The sequence below is a fragment of the Vipera ursinii genome, assembly GCF_947247035.1.
Source record: "Vipera ursinii genome assembly, chromosome: 2".
Classification (NCBI taxonomy): Eukaryota; Metazoa; Chordata; class Lepidosauria; order Squamata; family Viperidae; genus Vipera; species Vipera ursinii.
Window position 1 is genome coordinate 22,460,252 of NC_139513.1, and position 22,604 is coordinate 22,482,855.

Below are 22,604 nucleotides of genomic sequence, written 5' to 3' on the forward strand. Positions count from 1 at the left end.
AATAATAATAACAATAATAATAATCAGAAGAAGAAGAAGAAGAAGAAGAAGAAGAAGAAGAAGAAGAAGAAGAAGAAGAAGAAGAAGAAGAAGAAGTAGTAGTTGGAAGGGACCTTGGAGGCCATCTAGTCCAACCCCCTGCTCAGGCAGGAAACCCTATACCATTTCAGACAAATGGCTGGCCAGTATCTTCTTAAAAACCTCCAGTGTTGGAGCATTCACCATTTCTGGAGGCAGGTTGTTCCACTGGTTAATTGTTCTGACTGTCAGGAAGTTTCTCCTTAGTTCTAGGTTGCTTCTCTCCTTGACTAGTTTCCATCCGTTGCTTCTTGTCCTGCCTTCTGGTGCTTTGGAGAATAGCTTGATTCCCTCTTCTTTGTGGCGGCCCCTGAGATATTGGAACACTGCTATCATGTCCCCCCTCGCCCTTCTCTTCATTAAACTACACATCCCCAATTCCAGCAATATGTTTTAGCCTCCAGTCCCCCAAACATGGCCACCTAATGAGAAGGAAGGACTCACTGGAGAAGAGCCTAATGCTGGTAAAGATTGAGGGCAAGAGAAGAAGGGGACGACAGAGAAGGAGGTGGCTGGATGGAGTCACTGAAGCAGTCGGCGTGAGCTTAGATGGACTCCAGAAGATGGTAGAGGACAGGAAGGCCTGGAGGAACATTGTCCATAGGGTCGCGATGGGTCGGACACGACTTCGCAACTAACAACAACAACAACCCCCAATCATCTTTGTTGCTCTTCTCTCTGTACCCTTTCTAGATTCTCAGCATCTTTTTTACATCGTGGTGACCAAAACCGGATACCGTAGTCCAGGTGTGGACCTGCGCCGTTCCGCCCAGCGGAGGACTCAGCGGCCTGCCAGCCAATGGCAGGCAGGCGAGCGCGGGCGGAAGAGCGAGGCGTCGCCTTCGCTCCCTTCCAGCGATCAGCGGCGCTTCCGACGCGCGGCCGCCTCCAGCAGGCGCTGCGCCGGTGGAAAAACGAAAGTGAGCCGCCAGCGAGGGCTGCCGGGAAAGGCGCGGCGTCGGAAGGAAGCGCGGGGGGAGGGAGGGCGCCTGTTTGGAGCAGAAGGCGAGCGGGCGCGGGTGCTGGGAAGGCAGGTAGGGCCCGGGAAGCCGGGAAAGGGATTGCACGAACCAGCAAGCGTGCAAGGGAGGGAAAAAGCGGGCGCCGTGTTCAGGATAGCACGCAACCCCCGGGTTGTTGTTGTTTTGTTGTTGTTGTTGTTTTTTGCGGGGGAGGGAGGGGGTTTCCTACTCGCTCTCCTTGCGCTTTTTTGCGAAATGCACATAAATAAGAGGCCTGCTTCTGCCTTTGTTTTTCCGGAGAGGAGGGGTTTTGCTCGGGCTGCGTCCTCAGCGAATGTATAATACAGGGAGGGGTCTTCAAACTTGGCCCTTTTATGACTTGTGGACTTCAACTCCCAGAATTCCTCAGCCAGCTTTGCTGGCTGAGGAATTCTGGGAGTTGAAGTCCACAAGTCATAAAAGGGCCAAGTTTGAAGACCCCTGGACTATAACGCATCGTTAAGCCGCCGGGAGGCCAGTGCGTCCCCTAGGAAAGAAACGCTTCCAGGTTGCCATAGAAAAAAGCTTCACGTTGCCAGTGAAAAATTCCACACTACACAGGGTGTGGAAGTTGCCGTCATCCCGTAGGGTGGAAATGCCCTGGATCATCTTCCTCTTCTTGTCTTTTTGAATTAACTGAGCTAGTCCTCGTCATCTGCCCGCCTTAGAAAAGCTCACAGCTCTGGTTTTCATCTAAACAGCCCGCGGCTAAATTTACATTTTCCTTTGGAAAATGGCTCCAGGTTGTTGGGATGGGATTTGCCGGGGTGGGTGGGGGCTGGGTGGGTGGGAGGAATAGCCTCTGCCGTGATTGGCGTACTTAGAAAAAATATACGTCGAAAAGCAACGCAGGATGGGGAGCGGCGGTGGATGGCAATTAAAAGGCATGGGAATCTGGGGAATTAGGAGGAATTAGAGCTATTGAGCATTGAAATGCTCTGCTTAGAATAACGGTGCTGGATGGTTTCCTTTCAGAGAATCTGGTCCTGAGAAGGGGGTTGGACTAGGTGACCTCTCTGATCCCTTCCACTTTATGTATAAATGCATATTTCACCCACTGCAAAAGTTCTGGGCGATGCACATTACAAGGTAGACAGGGCTTTTTTTGTCATAGAATGCTCAGAACGGAGTTCCGGCACCTTTTTTGGATGGAACCTTGTAGGGTAGGTAAGGTGGGTTGTATGACATGTGTGAGTTCTGGCACCTTTTTCTTTTACAAAAAAAGCACTGCAGGTAGACCTCAACTTACAACCATAACTGAGCCCAAAATTTTTGTTGCTAAGCAAGGTGGTTAAATGTGCCCCATTTTACAACCTTTATTGCCACAGTTGTTAAGTGACTCACTCCATTTGTTAATTGAACCATGCGGTCATTAAGCGAATCTGGCTTCCCCTGTTGACTTTGCTTGTCGGAAGCCATATGGGAAGGGTACAAGTGGTGATCACATGACCACGGGATATCATAAATACATGGCAGTTGCCAAGCACCCAAATTTTGATCATATGACCATGCAGTGGTCATAAAGTGTGAAAACTGTTCATAAGTCACTTTTTTCTACGCGACTGTAACTTCAGACAGGTGCTAAATGAATTGTTATAAGTCAAGGACTACCTGTATTTTATGTAACATTCAACATTCTATAATCATCCAATATTGTAAAATAACCTAACCTTCAAAACACTAAAACCCTAGGTCAGGGGTAGGCAACCTTGGCTCTTTTATGACTCGTGGACTTCAACTCCCAGAATTCCTGAGCCAGCCATGCTGAGGGGAAAGGGAGAGGTTTCCAAGCTGAGCCATGCTGGCTCAGGAATTCTGGGAGTTGAAGTCCACAAGTCATAAAAGAGCCAAGGTTGCCTACCTCTGCTCTAGGTCACGGTTTCTGAACCTTAGTGACTTTTAAGATTTGTGGACTTCAACTCCCAGAATTCTTCAGCCAGCCCATGCTGGCTGGGGATTTCTGGCAGTTAAAAAAACAACAACATTTTAAAGCTTGAGAAACACCGCTCATAGGATGTGTTAGAAATGAATATCTATTGCACTGACATTTAACAAGTGTTCTTGTAGAATGGTGGCCACCAGGTGCGGAGAATAATAATAATAATAATAATAATAATAATAATAATAATAATAATAAGAAGAAGAAGAAGAAGAAGAAGAAGAAGAAGAAGAAGAAGAAGAAGAAGAAGAAGAAGAAGAAGAAGAAGAAGAAGAAGCCAGCCATGCTGAGGAGAAAGGGAGAGGTTTCCAAGCTCAGCCATGCTAGCTCAGGAATTCTGGGAGTTGGAAGTCCATCAGCCATAAAAGAGCCAAGGTTGCCTACCCCTGTCCTAGTTCATACAAAATTGCATAGCTCAGCCATCAGATGTAAGCTAAGAACAAACCAGCCATCTGTTGGGTTACTATAATGTATGATCCCAGTCTCCTGCAGATTGAAAAAGGTTCTCGGGTCAGAAATAATAATGGACCGACACAGAGAAACCCATAACTCATCTCTGGCTATATGCATTGCAATAGAACAGGGCTCTCCAACTTGGCAACTTTAAGATTTGTGGACTTCAAGTCCCAGAATTCCTCAGCCAGCATGTAGACCAACTCTCAGAATTCCTCAGCCAGCGTGACGGGTTAAGGAATTCTGAGAGTTGAAGTCTACAGGTTTTAAAAGTTGCCAGGTTTGGAGATCCCTGCAGTAAAAGTTCAGCAGCAATGGACAAACTCTCATTCAAGCAAAGTTTTGTTTTGATTGCCAGATTTGCAATCTGATCTTTAAAGGAGATTCTTTCAGTCAGCTGCCCTTCAGGTGTGTTTGTGTTACAGTTACAGTTCAAATGGAAAATGAGAGGGTGGACTTAGCACATCTAGAGGGCACCTGGTTGAGGAAGGTGCTATGTGAATCTTCACAGAAACAAGCAGTTTCGGCTACACCAGGATTTCCCAATTCTTGACGACTTCCAGATGTGTGGATTGTGCGACATTCTGGGAGTTGGAATCCATATATTTGGAAGTTGTCAAAATTCCTGGGTTAGATCATCAAGCTCAGTGACCAGCTTTGTTGGCATTGGTGGCTTCATCACCTTCAGTAGATTATCAAGAATTCTTCATTCGTAAGAACTCTTTGGTGTTTCCTGCAAGGATCTTTTCATACTCTAACTGGAGATGTTGGAAATGGATGTGAGACTTTCTGCATGCAAAGTTGGTGTTCTAGGATCGAGCGGTAGTTGTCCCCTCTTCTGAGTCCAAAGCTGAGTTGGATTTTAAGGACTCTATTTGCCTTGCAAGCTTGCCTGCAGATTTAACCATTGGGTAGTTCATTGATTCCTTGGACTGAATCTGCTTAATTTGACTGGGGAAGATTAATGGTGAGTGTGTGTGTGTGTGTGTGTGTGTGTGTGTGTGTGTGTGTGTGTGTAGATAGATAGCCTTTATTGTCATTTTTTACTCTGGGAATATTGGCACATTAAAAATGAAATTTAGTTGCTTCCTCTCAAAGTGTACACATACCTAACACACATATAACATGCTATGTACAGCATACGTACATACCTACACCCTTATGTATAAATAAGATATAAATATGAATCGCTGTCCATCCTGAATACATAACGGAAAGAGGAAGTTTTAGATTTCACAAGGTTAATACTGTAGGAAACGAAACTGTGACTGAATCTGGATGTTATGCTTCGGATACCACGAAGCCTCCTCCCAGAAGGTAACAAGGAAAACAGGTCTTGAAGAGGATGTGTTGTGTCCCAGACAATCCTGCGGACCCTGCTCAAAGGGATGTAGTGTATTTTAATTCTGGATGAGGATGGGAAAAAAACCTTCTAGTCCGGAGTGAATTGTATCTCCCACTATTGGACATCTGGGAATTCAGCAACATCTGGAGGGCTTCATATTGCCCCACCCTGATGCAAGCAAGATGCATCACAACAGGGGAAACAGGCCAGATACGAGATAAGACATGAAATATGAGCAGCAAAGAGGATTTAGGGGACTGAAGGCTAAAACATATGAAGGACGTTTGCTGGAACTGGGTATGTGTAGCTTAATGAAAAGAAGGACTGGAGGGTGAAGTCATAGCAGCTTTCCAATATTTGAGGGGCTGCCTCAAAGAAGGGGGAGTCAACCCATTCTCCAGAGCACCTGAAGGCGGGACAAAAAACAATGGAAGGAGACAACCAACCTAGAAAAAAGGGGGAGATTTCCTGGCAAGTTAAAACAATTAATCAGTAGAGGCTCCGGATGTTGTGGGTGCTCCATCAGCAGAGGTTCTTAAGAAGAGATTGGAGAGCCATTTGTCTGAAATGGTACAGGGCCGTGGTGGTGAACCTATGGCACACGTGCCAAAGGTGGCAGGCACGCAGAGCCCTTTCTGTGGGCACGCGCACCGTCGTCCTAGGCCTTCAGCTGGGTTTTATAAAACCTTTTCGCTTTAGGCCTCCACCGCCGTGTGCAAAAAAAAAAAAAGATTCAATCAATCAATCAATTTCAACTTCTCACAGGGAAAAAAAAAGATCTCGCAAAGTTGGAATTAATCGATCGATTGAACTTTTTAGTCCCAACCAGTCTGCCCTTATCATCGCAGCCATGCCCACCTGGCACCCGACGATACATAAGTGGGTTTTGGGTTGTAGTTTGGGCACTCGGTCTCTAAAAGGTTCGCCATCACTGGTATAGGGTCTGCTGCTTGAGCAAGGGGGTTGGACTAGAAGACCTCCAAGGTTCTGCTATTCTGAAAACCTCCGTTTCCTGTTCCTTCCCCAGACTCCCTAAGCGCCAAGATGTTCTTTACCTGTGGCCCCAATGAAGCCATGGTTGTCTCAGGTAAGTGCTCCAATTTCTGTTCCTCTTTCTTAGCTTTTTTTTTTTAATCTGATCAGATCAGCCTTCAGAGCGGCAAGAAAATGTGGCAGTGTGCCTTTGCTCAAACTAGCCACGATACAGAATGCATGGATCACTCTGCACATTCAACCACCTTTGGGCTGTTCAGGTGAAGTTTCTGCTTTAGGACTTCATTTGGAGATATTGTTTTCTCCTCACTTTCTTTTAGGCATTCTGTATTTTTATTTTCGCAATTAAAAACTCCAGCACGGGCTTTCCCCTTGACTGTGCCTGCTTCCTGTTGTTTTATTTTTAATCCCATTTATATCCCGCCCTTCTCTGAAGACTCAGGGCGGCTTACAATCTAAAGCACAAATCAATGTGCTTAGCAAATTGTTTCCCAACAATTATATTTTGGCTGCACAGCCATTAGAGCAGGAGTCTCCCAACCCCCAGTTCATGTACCGGCATCGGTCTGCAGCACGCCAGAAACCGGTCCACGCAAATAAATGAAGCCCCATCCGGTCCGGTCCACGGAAATGCCTCTCTCCACGGAAGCGGTCCCTGTTGCCCAAAAGCTTTGGGGGCTGCTGCATTAGAGCACAGACTCAAGCTTGTTATAGGGATGTGCAGGAAAAGACGTAGCTGCTTTAAAGAGTTTACAGAAGAGTGTTAGGATCATGACCCTACACTTTCTAAAGCAGATTTTTGGAACAGAAGCCAAAGCATTTCACAGGGGATCTATTAAAAAAAAATCCTGTACTATTGGATGCTCTTGCTCAGCAGTCTTTTTAGTATACAGGTAGTCCTCAACTTACAGCAACAATTGCTAAGCAGGGTGGTTCTTAGGTGAGTCGTGCCCAGTTTTCACGACCTTTTTGCCACAGTTATTAAGCAAACCACTGCGGTTGTTAAGTGAGTCGTGCAGTCATTAAGTAAATCATGGTTTTTGCTTGTTATAAATCGCTTGGGAAGGTGGTAAGTGTTGATCACATGACTCCGGGGTGCTGCAACTGTCATATACCAGCCTTTTACAAAATGCCTACCTTTTGATCACATGACCACGGAGATGCTGCAATGGTTGTTATTGTGAGGACCAATCATCTATCATTTTTTTTCAGTGCTGTTGTCACTTCAAATGGTCACGAAACAAATGGTTGTAAGTCAAGGACTACCTGTATTCCATTCTGTTCTTCCTTTAATTGAACTTTTTTTTTCATTTTCCCCCAGTAATGAACAGCTTCCCTTACTACTAAATACTCTTCTATTTTTGTTTTTTATTATCAGATAGTAATAATAATAATAATAACAACAACAATAACAATATAGAAATAGAAAGACTGTGGCAAAGGCAAGCAAGGGTAGTACCAATAGTAATAGGCGCCTTAGGTGCAATCCCAAAACAACTGGAGCACCACTTGAACACCATTGGCATTGAGAAATTCACCATTAGTCAATTGCAAAAGGCAGCCTTACTAGGAACTGCTTCCATCCTGCAATGATATCTGTAATACCATCAAACATCCACATCTGCCTATCCCAGGTCCTTGGTAAGGACTCAATAGGTAGACAAAAATGCCAAATCCAGGCTGAACATCTGGCCGACTGTGCGATTAATAATGATGGTGGTGGTGATGATGATGATAATATAATGAACATTTGACCCGGCAATCTGATCGACCGGGCTGACTGAGGGATCTGATTGGCCTGGGCAGATTCTGCACTGTTTTATTACTTTCTCTAGGTTTTTGCCGCAGCCCCCCAGTGATGATTGCTGGTGGCCGTGTGTTTGTGGTACCGTGCATACAACAGATCCAGAGGTAAATCTTTCTGCAGAGGCTATATTTAAAAGCACCCAGGATCTCACCAAGGCTTGGCCACTCTTTTAACTGAGCAAAGGTATCCCCTTGAGTGTCATTTCAGTTGCCCATCCAAATGGTAACCAGGGCTGGCCCTTAGCTTCTGAGATCAGCCAGGATTGGAAAGATATTGAGCCGTTCAGCCACGTTGGTGTCCTTCAAACAATAACCTTACTGGGTTTCAAACGGAATAGAAGATTGCTCTATTTGCCCTGTTGAGTTGACTGATAGAAGTACAGGGTGACATTTTTGTTAGAAGCTGATGGATGTGTAGCTTATGTGTGCATTAACCCTTTTCTTCCTGCTATTATAGGATCTCACTTAACACCCTGACCCTAAATGTGAAGAGTGAGAAAGTATACACCCGACATGGAGTCCCCATTTCAGTCACTGGCATCGCACAGGTGATTTTTTTTCCCAGCAATACACTGAAGGATATTGTATAAAGCAACCTACTGCTGGGGAAAAGCAGGATTACAATCCCAACTGCATTCATTTTATTTTATTTTTTAATTCCTTTGGTGGCTTGCAGTTAACATTTCGGCCATTCCCGAAATGATTTATTACCTTCCACTTTGCTACCTTGTGCAAAATGCATCCAACGGTGCATCATTTGTGCCCAACATTCATTCACTCATTCATTCATTCATTCATTCATTCATTTATTGGACTTATATACCGCCCTTCTCCTGTAGGACCTGTAATCACACAATATAGGTAGCCCTTGAGTTAACGACTGTGAAGGAACCTTCCCATCACAGTCATAACTCAGGACAGTTGTAAATCAGATTGCTCACATGAACGACTTGATTTTGCAACTTTTTTTTTTTGCAGCGGACATTAAGTGAACCAGAGATTTGCTATGGTCTGGTTTTGCCAAAAACTGGAAGTACCGTAAATGCCAGTTTGGGGCAAAATTTGTAAAATGCGGCCATTTAACCACAAGACGCTACAAACAGCCTGATCGTTGAATGCCTAAAGTGTGGTCACAAATCCCTGGGAATTTTGAATCCAGGTCCTAAGTTCCCACAGGGAGCTCTGTCTTAATTTTGACTAGTCATTAAATAACTGGACATAAGCTGAGGAGTACCTGCATAAAGTCGGAGGGACCTTAGAGCAGGGGTTCCTAACCCCTGGTCTGTGGACTGGCACCGATCTAGGGCATGTCGGAAACTGGGCCAGGCAAACAAGCGAAGCCCCATCGGTGAGATGCAGGCAGTCTGCAAACCACTGGTCTTTCTCCATGGAACCAGTCCCTGGTGCCCAAAAGGTTGGGGTCTCTCAAAGGTCTTCAACATTCTGCCCAGGGCAGAATCCCCATGCCAGACAAATCAACATTTATTTATTTTATTTATTTATTTTAATTCCATTTATATCCCGCCCTTCTCCGAAGACTCAGGGCGGCTTTACAAACTTAGCAGTTACTTGATTTGATTTGATGGAACTCTCTTCTGGGACGGAGAGGACCATCAACTGCTCGGAAGAGAAACTCCCTCTTAGTCTGACAAACCCCATGTCGAGGGTGAGATATAAGCAGGGGCTACTTCCCATCCTTCCTGCTTTCACTTTCTACACCATCTTTCTCACCTAGGTGAAGATCCAGGGCCAGAACAAGGAGATGCTGGCAGCCGCTTGCCAAATGTTCCTGGGCAAGACTGAATCAGAAATTACCCACATTGCTCTGGAGACCCTGGAGGGGCATCAGAGAGCCATCATGGCCCATATGACAGTGGAGGTAAGGTTGCTTGTGGGAGTGTGGGTGTGTGATGTCGCCGCTGGTTGAAGAATGGGTGAGGTGAGGTGGAAACTAATCAAGGAGAGAAGCAATCTAGAACTGAGGAGACATTTCGTGAAAGTGAAAACAATTAAATCAGTGGAATGGCTTGCCTCCAGAAGTTGTGGGTGCTCCATCTCTAAGAGATTTTTAACAAGAGATTAGACAGCCATTTGTCTAAAATGGTATAGGCCAGGGGTAGGCAACCTTGGCTCTTTTATGACTCGTGGACTTCAACTCCCAGAATTCCTGAGCCAGCAGGACTTCAACTCCCAGCAATTCTGGGAGTTGAAGTCCACGAGTCATAAAAGAGCCAAGGTTGCCTACCCCTGGTATAAGCTTTCTTGCTTGAGCAGGGGGTTGGGTTAGAAGACCTTCAAGGTCCCTTCCAACTCTGTTATTCTTAAAAGCTTAGGATGTTTTGTCTCCAGTTGTGTACACTGGGCTGTTAGTTTAATCTAGCTTTTCAACAGTTCGGTATCCAATTGAATTAAATCAGGGATATCCAAAAGTAAAGGGACGCGGTGGCTCAGTGGGTTAGGATGCTGAGCTTGTCGATCAGAAGGTCGGCAGTTTGGCGTGTTGAATCCCAAGTGCCGCATAACAGAGTGAGCGCCTGTTACTTGTCCCAGCTTCTGCCAACCTAGCAGTTCGAAAGCACGTAAAAATGCAAGTAGAAAAATAGGGACCACTCCGGTGGGAAGGTAACAGCGTTCCGTGCGCCTTTGGCATCTAGTTGTGCCGACCACATGACCACGGAGACGTCCTCGGACAAGCGCTGGCTCTTCGGCTTTGAAACGGAGATGAGCACCGGCCCCTAGAGTTGGAAACGACTAGCACGCATGTGCGGGGGAACCCTTTACCTATCCGAAAGAGGGTGCCAAAAAAGTTGTGGCAACCACGACCATGTGATTATAACCTCACCCCTTTTTCACAAGACACATTAACAAGGGATGGGCTTTTGATAGCATGGTTGTGACCCTCCTCTTGTCTGTTTTGTTCCCCTCCCTGTAGACCAGGGGTCTTCAAACTTGGCCCTTTGATGACTTGCGAACTTCAACTCCCAGAATTCCTCAGCCAGGGACACTGGCTGAGGAATTCTGGGAGTTGAAGTCCGCAAGTCATCAAAGGGCGAAGTTTGAAGATCCCTGCTGTAGACAATCCTGCACTAAATTATGATTTCCATTAGCCATGGGACAGTGGGGCCTTGGGAGCCCAACCCCCATGGAGAGGGTTCAGTGAAGAAAGGCTGCTTTGAGAGTTCACAAACAAAGACACAACCCCGGGGTATAAGATAAAAAGAAAAGCTGACGCTACTTTGCTTATGGGCTTAAAAACTGGTGGTCAGAGTCTCTGCTTGGTCCTGACGTGGTTACGTCCCTTTGTTAAACAGGAGATCTACAAGGACCGTCAGAAGTTTTCAGAGCAGGTCTTCAAGGTGGCCTCGTCGGACCTAGTCAACATGGGGATCAGTGTGGTCAGTTATACCCTCAAGGATATCCACGATGACCAGGTGCACATGTGCTGTCTTGTGTTGAAGCAAATTACTGTCCCTTATCGCTGAGAACGCCTGATCGTAGGGATACCTTAGGCAGGAGATGGCTAAGGAAGTCCGATTCACAATCTTTCAACAATAGAAACAGAAGACCATCATCATCAGCTTGTCCCATCGCCAGATGGAATTGCTTGATCCACTTTTTTTTTCCTCTTGTTAATGAAAAGATGACATAGAGTTCCTAACAACCAAGTTTGGGGCTGAGCACATTTATTGACCGATTGGATTTATATCTGTCACTTCTCCAAGGTTGGTCAGGTGAAGAAATACATTTCTATACGTTTGACTGGAAGTCTAGTTTATGGTAAAGGCTACAGCAGGGATCTTCAAACTTGGCCCTTTTATGACTTGTGGACTTCAACTCCCAGAATTCCTCAGCCAGCGTGCCTGGCTGAGGAATTTTGGGAGTTGAAGTCCACAAGTCATAAAAGGACCACGTTTGAAGACCCCTGAGCTATAGTAACAAAATCTTGAAAGTTTTCCTTTCCTATAGTGCCATGGTGGCGAACCTATTGGCCCGCATGCCACAGGTGGCACACAGAGCCCTCTCTGTGGGCACGCGCACCGTCGCCCCAGTCCTAGGCCTTCAGCTGGGTTTTATAAAACCTTTTCACTTTAGGCCTCCGCCGCCGTGTGCAAAAAAAAAAAAAGGTTCAATCAATCAATTTCAACTTCTCGCAGGGAAAAAAAAGATCTCGCAAAGTTGGAATTGGTTTAACTTTTTAGCCTCACACAGTCTGCCATTCCCAACACAGCCACACCCACCCAACGGGCCACACATTACCCAGCACTCGACGATACATAAGTGGGTCTTGGGTTGCAGTTTGGGCACTCTGTCTCTAAAAGGTTCGCCATCACTGCTATAGTGAAATAAGATGAAGCCAAATTTGAGTTGTTTTCTTGGTTTCCTGGGCTTAACATAGGTTTTTGTTGCTGCAACCATCATTTCCACATTTGTTTTCCACTTCAGAAAATCAAGGTAGCATACGTATTGGTAGGTTGGGCCGAGAGAGAACGATTAGTACTGGGAATTTCCATGTTTGAGGGAGGATTAGAACCCGGGTCTCCCCACTGCCTAGAGTCGGTCCATTCTGCAACTGTTCAATAACTCAAGAAGAAGGAAGAAGAAAAATCAGAATTCAACATTATCAGATTTTGTTTCCAAAACGGGCATTTTCTTGATGCTAGGTTTTTGGATTGCTTTTCTTGACCATCCCCCCCCCCTTCTTGTCAATTGTAGGATTATCTTCATTCTCTGGGGAAAGCCCGAACTGCTCAGGTACAGAAGGATGCCAGGATTGGAGAAGCCGAAGCCAAGAGGGACTCTGGCATCAAGGTGAACTCTCAGGCCACTGTGGAAGGACAGAGTTGAGATGGACTCTGCCTGTGTGGTCATCTACCTTGTTTTAGAGATGGCTGGAGGTTTTTAAGAACAGATTGGATAGCCCCATTTGTCCAGCATGGAATTAATTTAATTTAATTTAATTTAATTTATTGAGATTTTTATACCGCCCTTCTCCCAAAGGGACTCAGGGCGGTTCACAGGGCATAAATATAAGCACCAATACAAACATTAAAAAATAATTAAATTAATGCCCAAGTTAAAACCAGAATACTAAAACAAACCAATAAAAAACCCAAGTACCCCCATCAGGCCAGACCCGCTAGTTCAAATAAATGGGTCTTCAACCCGCGACGGAAGGATCGGAGGTCTGATGCCATCCGGAGCTCGACCGGCAGTTGGTTCCATAACGCCGGAGCACCCACAGAGAAGGCCCTCCCCCTGGGGGCCACCAGTCGACATTCCTTGACAGGAGGCACCCTGAGGAGGCCCTCTCTGTGGGTGCCTATGGGGAATAAGGCAGGGGTGTCAAACTCAATTTCATTGAGGGCCGCATCAGCATTGCGATTGCCCTCAGGGGGGCAGGGGGGTGTGGCCAGGGCAGGCGTGGCCTACTGGATGGGCGTGGCTAGAGTGCGTATGGCCTACTGGGTGGGCATGGCCAGCTCTACATCGTTGGCATCAAGGGTGCCTATGGGGGCCTGGGCAGGAGTGGGACAGATCTGAGGGTCTCTGGCAGAAAGAGGGTCTCTGGGCCAGGGCCAAGGCAGTGGGGGCCGTTCCCTCACTGTTTCCAGGATGGCTTCGCGGGCCGCATGAAACCACTTCGCGGGCTGGATCCGGCCCCCGGGCCTTGTGTTTGACATGTCTGGAATAAGGTCTCCTGCCTCCAAGGTCCCTTTATGCCCTATGATTCTAAGCAAGTTCAGATCTGGGTATTAATTGGATGGGGGACCCCAGAGCTGAAGAAAGGAAGGCAGCAACTGCCAAATGATTTCCCAATAGTATCAACAATCCGAAACAGACTTGCCCATAAAATCACTAGGAGTCAAACGGAATTTGAGAAACTTTTTTTTAATCAAACCTCCTTTGATGACCAAAGCTTTTGCACCACCGCTAAAGTTTTTGCCTCTCTCTTCATGTCGGGCCTTGCCTCTTGAGTTCTTCCATCTTTCCTCCTCTAGGAAGCAAAGGCCAAGCAAGAGAAATTGTCTGCTCAGTTCTTGAATGATATTGAGATGGCCAAAGCCCACCGAGATTACGAGCTGAAGAAGGCTACTTACGATATCGAGGTGAACACACGGAAAGCAGAATCTGACTTGGCCTATCAGCTCCAGGTGAGTCACTCACCGTTCAGCCAGTCAAGGGGAATATGCTGGAATATGTTGTAGCTTGTTTTATTCGCAAAGGAAACATGCGTAGAAAAATATTGGTGGTTCTTATCCCTGGGCCTGTCCACATCCTTCATCTAGACTAGAGCAGAGATGTCCAACCTTTTGGGATTGGCGGCCCAAGGGAGGGGCAAGCGCCTTACATGCGCACATGTAAACATGAATGTGGCCACCTGTGCGTGCGCACATACAAACAGGCTGCGAGCCTGCACACAAGGCTCTCAGTGACAGCACCTGTGTAAGGCTTGTGGCGCGGCAGCCGCCAGGATCGCAGCGATGCTACCACAAGCACAGTGATCACGCTGCAGCCTGCAGCAGTGCTGCCCACGGCACAAGAATCGTGCCACAGCCCGCAGCAATGCCATCCTGGCACAAAGTTCATGCCACTGCCCTGGCGTGAGGCTTGGACTGCCGTTCCCATGCGAGGCTCATGCTGCAGCAGCCCTGCCGCTGCCCACACAAGGTTTGTGTCGATGCTGCCACCTGCGTGTAGTGCACCTCTGCCCATCTGCTGATTGCGGCACTGTCACCCCTAGGGCAAGGTTCGTGGCAGTGCTGCCGCCCACACAATAGTAGCGGAACTGCCACCTCCCACACACTTGTGGCAACAGCACGAGCGGGGTGAGCATGCACACTTGCTCGCGTACTGCCCAGCTACTCACGCGACCAAGAGACCACAGCCCGGTAGTGGACCGTGGCCCATAGATTGGGGACCTCTGATTTAGAGCAGAGATGTCCAACCTTGGCGACTTCAACTCCCAGAATTCCCCACCCAGAATCTCTGCTGTACAGCATAAGCATCAACTCTAAATTTGCCAGATGTTGACATTTTGGGCCATGAACTAGGTTCACTAGGGAGTTTCCGAACCCTTCTTTATCCCTCATGCAGGTGGCCAAGACCAAGCAGAAAATTGAAGAGGAGAAGATGCAGGTCTTGGTGGTGGAGCGAACCCAGCAGATTCAGATCCAGGAACAGGAGATGACCCGTAAGGAACGTGAGCTGGAGGCGAGGGTCAAGAAACCAGCTGAAGCAGAGCGTTACCGGTTGGAGAAATTAGCCGAGGCTGAAAGGCACGGGCATCAAGGCTCCCCTATTCCCCTCTTTTTCCTTCCTATCCGGAATCTTCTCTTATTCACCACAGAAGAGCACTTTTCAAGGAGGGAACTGGCTGTACCCCTTTAGAGCAGAGTTCCCCAATATTTCGGGGTTGGCGGCAGGGGGAAGGGGGAAACAAGGGATGGTTTTGTGTGTGAAGGGGTGAATGCATGTGCCCTGTTGCTCACATGAGTGGGGCCGTGAGTACTGACGTGAGTGGGGCCACAAGTGCTCGTGATATGGTGACATGAGTTCCCAAAATGGGGCTGCCCATGGTGACACGAATGCGTGAACAAGTGGGGACGTTAGTATTCACATGAGTGAGCACTGTGAGCACTCACATGAGTGGGCACTGTGAGCACTCACATGAGTGGGCACTGTGAGCACTCACATGAGTGGGTCCACAAGTACCCACAATGCTCGCATGAGTGGGGCCACAAACGCCCACAGTGCTTGAGGCCACGCAAACAGGGCTGTGCGCATGTGCTTCGACCAGCCACTCACGTGGCCCGGTGGACAATAGGCCTCAGTCTGGTAGTAGGCTGTGGCCCACAGGATGGGGAACCCTTCTTTAGAGTAAAGCTGGAGGGTTAAATAATGGAATGAATCTCCACAAAAATAATACAGATGATCCTCGAGTTATGACCATAATGGAACCTGCCTGGTCATTAAGCAAGCCAGTGATTCGCAACAGGTGCAGTTTTACCAAAAGCCCAAAGTAAATTTTACTTTTTGGCAAAACTGTCTTAAAATGCAGTCAGGTGACCACAAGACTCTGCAAACAACCATAAATGTGCCCTGATTGTTGGACTCCTGAAGTACAGTCACATAATTCGGAGGGTGGGGATGGGTAACTGTCAGTACTTCAAATCCAGGTTGTAAGCACCTCAGAGGTAGGTCTTCCGAGCTTTAAATGGCCATTAAACGACTGGTCATAAGACAAGGACTACCTGTACTCCCCATTCACATGTGCATAATCTGAAAGTAGAATTCAAAAATATCTCGTCATACAAAGTGCTGATGTGTTTGGGCTATGCAGGGAGCTGATCTATGGCAAAACCATCCTTGGATTGAACCATTTGAGAATTGGGACTGTACCATTTGAGAATTCATTTAAGGAGGGCTTGCATGGCTGAAGGCTTAATTTTCAGTCACACATCTCAGGATTCCTGCACAGCAATGCAGTGTGTCAGGAAGACAGCTACCACAGCATTCTTGCTGAGATACTTTTTCTAACTTCAAAATTCCCTTTTCACAATCCTGTAGTCCCTGTTTGGGATAGAGTCAGGGTGACCGAATGGAGCTGAGTATTTACTGGGCGGATGCCCTTCCTGATGCCACGTGGAGTTCGCAGCAATACATTTTCTTCGCACCCTAGGAGATAAACATATGCCACTACCTAGAATTGAACACTCAGCCTTCCAAGTTGGAGGCGAGCGCCTTCACCGCTAGGCCGCTAATTTTTCTAACTTCAAAGAGGTCTAACTTTCATCCTTTAGATAGAACACCATTCGGTCCCGTTCTACAATTGGCAGCCCATAACATCTCCCACCCTTTGTTTCAGAGGTGCTTAGTCAAAAGGCCACCGCACTGTTTTTTTCCTGGAGGAAGGTAGTTGTGTTTTTTTCTGAGGGGAAAAAAAAACAATCCAGTTGCCTCCACAGACATTTCTTTTGCTGTTTGGTGCAGAGAAACCTTCTGGCCTCCATGCATAGAATCCTTTTTGATTTCCTGCAACTAACTCTCCAGTTGCAAACCAGGGATGGTTATTTCTTGGTGTTCACTTGGCGGAGAATCTCACTTGGTCCCTCAACACCTGTTCCAAAACAAGGAAGGCCCACCAGCATCTTTACTTTCTGAGGAAACTGAGGAAGTCACAGCTTCCACCACACATCCTCACAATCTTCTACAGAGGGACTATTGAGAGCACCCTGAGCAGTTGCATTACTGCCTGGTTTGGAAACTGCGCCGTTTCGGATCGCAAAACCCTACAGCGAATAGTGAGGATGGCAGAGAAGATCATCGGGGTTGCTCTTCCCTCTGTCATGGATATTTAGATCACACGTTGTTGCATCCGTAAAGCCAGAAACATTGTGGCTGATTACACACACCACTCATACACACTCTTCGCTCTTTTGCCATCTGGAAAGAGGTACAGGAGCATTCGGGCACGGACATCCAGATTGTGTAACAGTTTCTTCCTACAAGCCATTAGAATTCTCAACACGAAGAAACTGGAACTATAAATACTTGTATTTGTAGTTTTTTTTAAGTTTTAGTTTAGAGTTATGTGTAGTTTGTGTTCTGTTCTTTTTTTTCATTCGTGTCGTCTGATGTAGCACCTTGGTCCTGGGGAAACGTCGTTTCGTTTCACTGTGTACTGTACTGTATATTGTTGACAAAGTCTATTACTACTTCAACCACCACCACCATGCTGGGCCCTAAAATAATAAGCCTGTTTTTCTTGCTCCAGTTTTGTCACCTCAAGCTGCTCTCACACCCTCTCACTTACTGGTCCTCCCCTCCATTTTGAAAGGCCAAAAATGGCTGTTGGATGCTGGACCACAGGGGTAACCGTCTCCCTGTTTTCTTCCCAAACAGGATGCAGCTGATCATGCAGGCAGAGGCGGAGGCAGAGGCCATCCGGGTGAGCCCATTTCTTCTTCTCTACCTCATGGGACAAAGAGCAGAAAGAGGTGGATGGGAAGTCAGCTCACCCTGAAATCCCGTTTTCGTTTTTAGGTGAAGGGCGAGGCTCAGGCCTACGCAGTTGAGGCCAAGGCCCGGGCTGATGCTGAGCAGATGTCTAAGAAAGCAGAAGCTTTTAAGCAGTATCAAGAGGTCGCCCTGGTGGACATGCTTCTGGAGAAGCTTCCGGAGGTAAGCACATCCTCCTGTAATCCCAAGGAGAAAAGAAGTGAGATGAAGGCTTTGACGAATGAAGGTCCCAGGGTAATGTTGGTCACTGAGACCCGAGGTTTATTCTTCTAAGATTTTGGGCTCGTGCTGGAACCCATCATCGGGGAACTTCTCTCTCTCTTTCTCCAGAATGTGTGCACTGGGCTGTTCTACATAGTTCCTGGTTGTGTACAGCTTTTGGTTGCTAATTAGGGTATTGATGGCTGGCTATTATGTCATTAATTGTGCTTTCCTTGTCCCGCTACACCCTCAAAGGCTTGAAGGCTTTGACATAAAAGAGTGGTACTATCGAAGGAAGGCGGTATCTGAACAAAATCACAGTGAGACTTGTTAATTGGACAAAACTGCCCCTTATTTCTCGTATAGATAAAGGAGAATATTTGTATTTGTAGCTCAGGGTTGAAATGAGGGGACCTTGGTGCTCTCTGAGCTTGCTTGTTTTCTTGCAGACGTTTCATTACCCAAACTAGGTAACATCTTCTGTGCAGACCGACGATGTTACCTAGTTTGGGTAATGAAACATTTGCAACAAAATAACCAGGCAGGAAGTGTCTTGGGTTTACAACAGCAACCATGATTGCTGTTACTAAGCAATGTGGTCAAGTAATGTGTGCTTGCAATTGACGTCATAACCTGAGGACTATCTGTCTTCGACTTGCGATCACAATTGAGCCCAAAATTTCTGTTGCTAAGCAAGATAGTTATTAAGTGAATTTTTCCCATTTTACAACCTTTCTTGTCACCATTAAGTGAATCACTGCAGTTGTTAACTTAGCAACACGATTGTTAAGTGAATCTGGCTTCCCCATTGACTTTGATGGTCAGAAGGTGTCAAAAGGTGATCACATGACCTTGGGACAGTGCAACTGTCATAAGTATGAACCAGTTGCCAAGGATCTGAATTTTGATCACATGACTGGGGATGCTTCAGTGGTCATAAAAAACAGTCAAGTCACTTTTTTTCCAGTGGCGTCGTAAGTTCAAATGGTCACTAAATGTAAGTTGAGGACTACCTGCAATTCGGAAAAACTGGTGGATACGGTTGTGGACCTTTTGCAGCTATCCTTAGTCTAAATCAGACGTGTCAAACACAAGGCCCAGGGGCCAGATCCGGCCCGCGATGTGGTTTCATGTGGCCCGCGAAGCCACCCTGGAAACAGTGAGGGAACGGCCCCCACGGCCTTGGCCCTGGCCCAGAGACCCTCCTTCTGCCAGAGACCCTCAGATCTGTCCCACTCCTGCCCAGGCCCCCATAGGCACCCTTGATGTGAACGATGTAGAGCTGGCCACGCCCACCCAGTAGGCCATACACACTCTAGCCACGCCCACCCAGTAGGCCACGCCCACCCTGGCCATACCCACCCGGCCCCCTGAGGGCAACCGCAATGCTGATGCGGCCCTCAATGAAATTGACACCCCTGGTCTAAATGGTTCCTTTGATGGTGATATTATTTTTTTTTTGCCTTTATGTACTATTTTGCACTGGAAAAGTCTTAAATTAGAATTTCCCCTAATTTTTTTTAAAACTCCGACCACCTTGTAAGGTAGGTTGGACAGAGAGAGAAGCCCAAAGTCATCCACTGCTCTCCTGATCAAATGGGGACTTGAAGCGTAATCTCTATCCAAGTTTGCTATCTGATTCCTTGGACTACACTCTGTCTCCACCTTCCCTTCACAGATAGCTGAAGAGATCAGCAAACCGTTGGCTTCCGTGAGTAAGATCACCATGGTTTCGAGTGGAAACGGAGATGTGGGTGCCGCGAAGATGACTGGGGAAGTGCTGGAAATCATGAATAAGCTGCCTGACACTGTTGAGAAACTGACCGGTATTAGCATCTCTCAGGTATCGCTCAAGGATTGCTCAGCTGTAGGGAGGAAGGGGTGGAGCCAGTATAAAGCCCTTCTCGGTGGCAGCTACCTAGATTAAATATGTAGTTAACTATCCTGGTTTCCATTCCATATTTAGTGGACCAAGTAGAACCCAAAATCCAGGCTGTATGGAAGGAGGAAAAATAATCGGTTGGAGACAAAAGAAACATTCCTTAATTAGCCAAAGTGGTGTTGTTATTTCACCTTTAATGATTGTGCTTCCTAGGGATGCTGGGAGTTGTAGTTTTTCAACATCTGGAATGTCACAGGTTGCTTATGCATACGCAGAACTTCTACATTGCAGTGGCTATTCTATCTCAATCAGCCTTGCCCGATCTGAGCACCCTGCAGATGTGAGCCCTTCAATTCCCAGAATTCCCCAGCCAACTCTTAAAAGAAACACAACTAATGCATATTTCAGTGGGGAAAGGCTCCACGTTCACGGGTGTGATGACTGAATTTTAATATTTTTTTTTTTGGGTGGGTGTGTGTCTCTCCAGCAGATGAATCGGAAGAAACCGGGACGGATGAACTGAGGACAAGGAAAAGTCTTAAAGAATGGACATCCCGAGATCATCATCAATATGCACCCATATTTAGCGTTCCTCCTATCGTCACCCTCCTGTGAATGCCAGACCTTTATTATGGACAAGATCGTTGCATGTTGATCAGTATCCACAAATGCTGAGGTCTTGTCACTCCGCTGTTGCCACTCTGACAGCTGGGGATGTCACAGTGTAGACCTGGCAATGTATTGATTTCCACCATCCCTTGTAAAACAGGATCCCCTTGTTCCTTTCCTGGATGCTGTTTTCGCTGCCTGGAGTCTGCTGTCCACTGGATATTTCTTTCCTCCCCCCCCCCAAAAAAAATAACCTATCCTAAAGCATCTAATGGGCTCTACTTCTAAAAAGGCTGGGAAGGAAGGAAGAATGGAGTAAGGATGAAGGTGAAATCCAAGATCTGTTTTTTTTTAAAGGCTGGACAGTGGCTTTGTTTCAGGGATTTCTGTCAAGGTAAAGTCATTTAAGGGCTTTGTTCAGGAGTTTCCTTAAGGGGTTGCCACCTACGTAGAGAGAGGGATTCGGTTTTACAGTCCTTATTAAAACCTAGTGAGGTGTGGGGTTTCCCACTTCTGTTTATCTAAACCAGGGGTGGCCCTTTTACGATTTGTGGATTTCAACTCCCAGAATTCCTGAGCCAGTTCAGGAATTCTGGGAGTTGAAGTCCACAAGTGGTAAAGGGGACATCGTTCCCCACCCCTGATCTGAACCTTCCCAACTTGCTTGATACATAGATCAACATTTTCTCCGTTTGTGCCATAGTGTTTGGTGCTACGCATAGCTAAGATTCCTCTACTTAGCAAACCTCTTCTTTTTTGGTCTTTTGTCTTTTTTTTCTTCTGTCCTCTCATCATCACCACCCGGACACTCCCAGTCCTTAATCTCACTTTTTGGGGGGGAGCCTGTGTCCGTAGGAGCTTTCCTGTATTCAATCAGAAAGGTCTCCCTACCAGAGAGACAAATCGACACTGCGACAGGAAATCCCTCGTCTCTTCTGCTTGCATGTTCATCTCTTCTTAAAAATCATCATCTGAACGTGCCTTATATCTGTTTTAACTAATGGAGTAGTTATAGATCATCATTTCCCTAAAAGGGGGGAAAGGTGAAGGGTCCTCATTTTCACTGCTTGTTACTTAGTTTTTGAACTCTTTCCCCCAAGCTTTTCAGTTTTGTACCCTGACTTCTGACGCTGTCATCTTTGCTCATTGTCCCAAACTGTTACAGGGGCCATCTGCTCACATCTTCATGAAGCACACTTGGTCAGACGGTAGCCCTCCTACAGTGGCTTAAATATCACCCCTGGACCTGTGCTTCTGAATTCACTTATGCCGGGTTTGGCCTGCTTGCTTGTGTGTGTTGTGTGTCTCAGCATGGTGCCTTGCCTATGTTCGTCTGAAGAGAAGGACAATCCGTCCTTAATGCTACTGAGATCGTTGACTAAGAATAAAGTCCAAGATTGATGCCTGTGGTAGCCCTTCTGTGTGTCCATTTCCACTTTTCTGGTCCATGTTTTCACAATCTTAATATCTGAACCTAACAAATACTTGCTGTGAGTACAGAAAATACATGGAGGAAACTGCACTGCTTCTGTTTTTACATGTGAATCTGCTTTATCAGTATAGATGCAATATATGAATTTTGTCTGCATAATCTTAACATTCCTTTGGGTTGCAATTGGAGTGATTATTATTATTATGGTTGGTTGCGCCGTCAGCCAGATGGTTAGACTGGGCTTGGCATTATTATACACCTATCAAGTTCTTCCCGAGGACCTGGGATAGGCATACGTTGTTTAATATTAAAGGTATCATCACAGAATGTAAACTGTTCCAAGTAAAGCTGCCTTTTGCAATTGACCAGTAGTGATTTTTGTCAATGCCAATGGTGGTCAAGTGGTGCTTGAGATTATTATTATAGCACACATTTATGGTCAAGGGAAGGGAGAGAACATACCTAATACTCCTGCTTTTTATATTCTTCACAACAACAACCCTCTGGGGTGGGTTGAGGTGGGCTGAGAGAAAGTGACTGGCCCAAAGTCACCCAGCCTACTTTCATGACTAAGACAGGATTGAAGCTCATAGTTTCCTGGCTTCTAGGCCAGCATCTTAACTACTACATCTAACCGACTCTAACCATGAGTACGTAGGAGTCCCAAGTGGTTGTTCTGTACCAGCCTGCTACCGGCACTGCAGAAAAGGCAGGCACAACCCCTTTACAAACGGCAAGAGGCTGGAATTTCAGCCTGCCAAATTTAGTAACATAAAACAGAGCAAAACAAGACACCAACCATGAAACAGGAGCTATGAAACAGGAACTAATCAAGCGGTTGCCTT

At 46.5% G+C, this 22,604-nt stretch overlaps 1 protein-coding gene across 3 annotated transcripts; it reads left to right on the top strand.

Moving 5' to 3' along the window:
- Positions 1 to 976: 976 nt before the first annotated feature.
- FLOT1 (flotillin 1) lies at positions 977 to 22,124 on the top strand. Of its 3 annotated transcripts, none has more exons than XM_083356848.1 (13): positions 977 to 998; positions 5,844 to 5,903; positions 7,645 to 7,720; positions 8,073 to 8,163; positions 9,351 to 9,494; positions 10,927 to 11,046; positions 12,329 to 12,424; positions 13,615 to 13,767; positions 14,711 to 14,892; positions 17,519 to 17,564; positions 17,660 to 17,797; positions 19,515 to 19,679; positions 20,206 to 22,124. In XM_083356848.1, exons 2-13 carry the CDS (start codon positions 5,861 to 5,863, stop codon positions 20,239 to 20,241), a joined length of 1,290 nt encoding a protein of 429 aa, XP_083212974.1. In that variant the 5' UTR covers positions 977 to 998; positions 5,844 to 5,860; the 3' UTR covers positions 20,242 to 22,124. The 3 variants fall into 3 exon arrangements, with proteins under 3 accessions (XP_083212974.1, XP_083212973.1, XP_083212975.1); XM_083356847.1 differs by having other exon boundaries at positions 998 to 1,112; XM_083356849.1 differs by having other exon boundaries at positions 998 to 1,112; positions 20,209 to 22,124.
- The last annotated feature ends 480 nt before the right edge of the window (positions 22,125 to 22,604 follow it).

Coding starts and splice junctions, on each gene's coding strand:
- FLOT1 (XM_083356848.1), top strand. CDS start 5,861: ATGTTCTTTACCTGTGGCCCCAATGAAGCCATGGTTGTCTCAG. Junction 5,904..7,644: donor TGAAGCCATGGTTGTCTCAG/GTAAGTGCTCCA, acceptor TACTTTCTCTAG/GTTTTTGCCGCAGCCCCCCA. Junction 9,495..10,926: donor TGGCCCATATGACAGTGGAG/GTAAGGTTGCTT, acceptor TTTGTTAAACAG/GAGATCTACAAGGACCGTCA.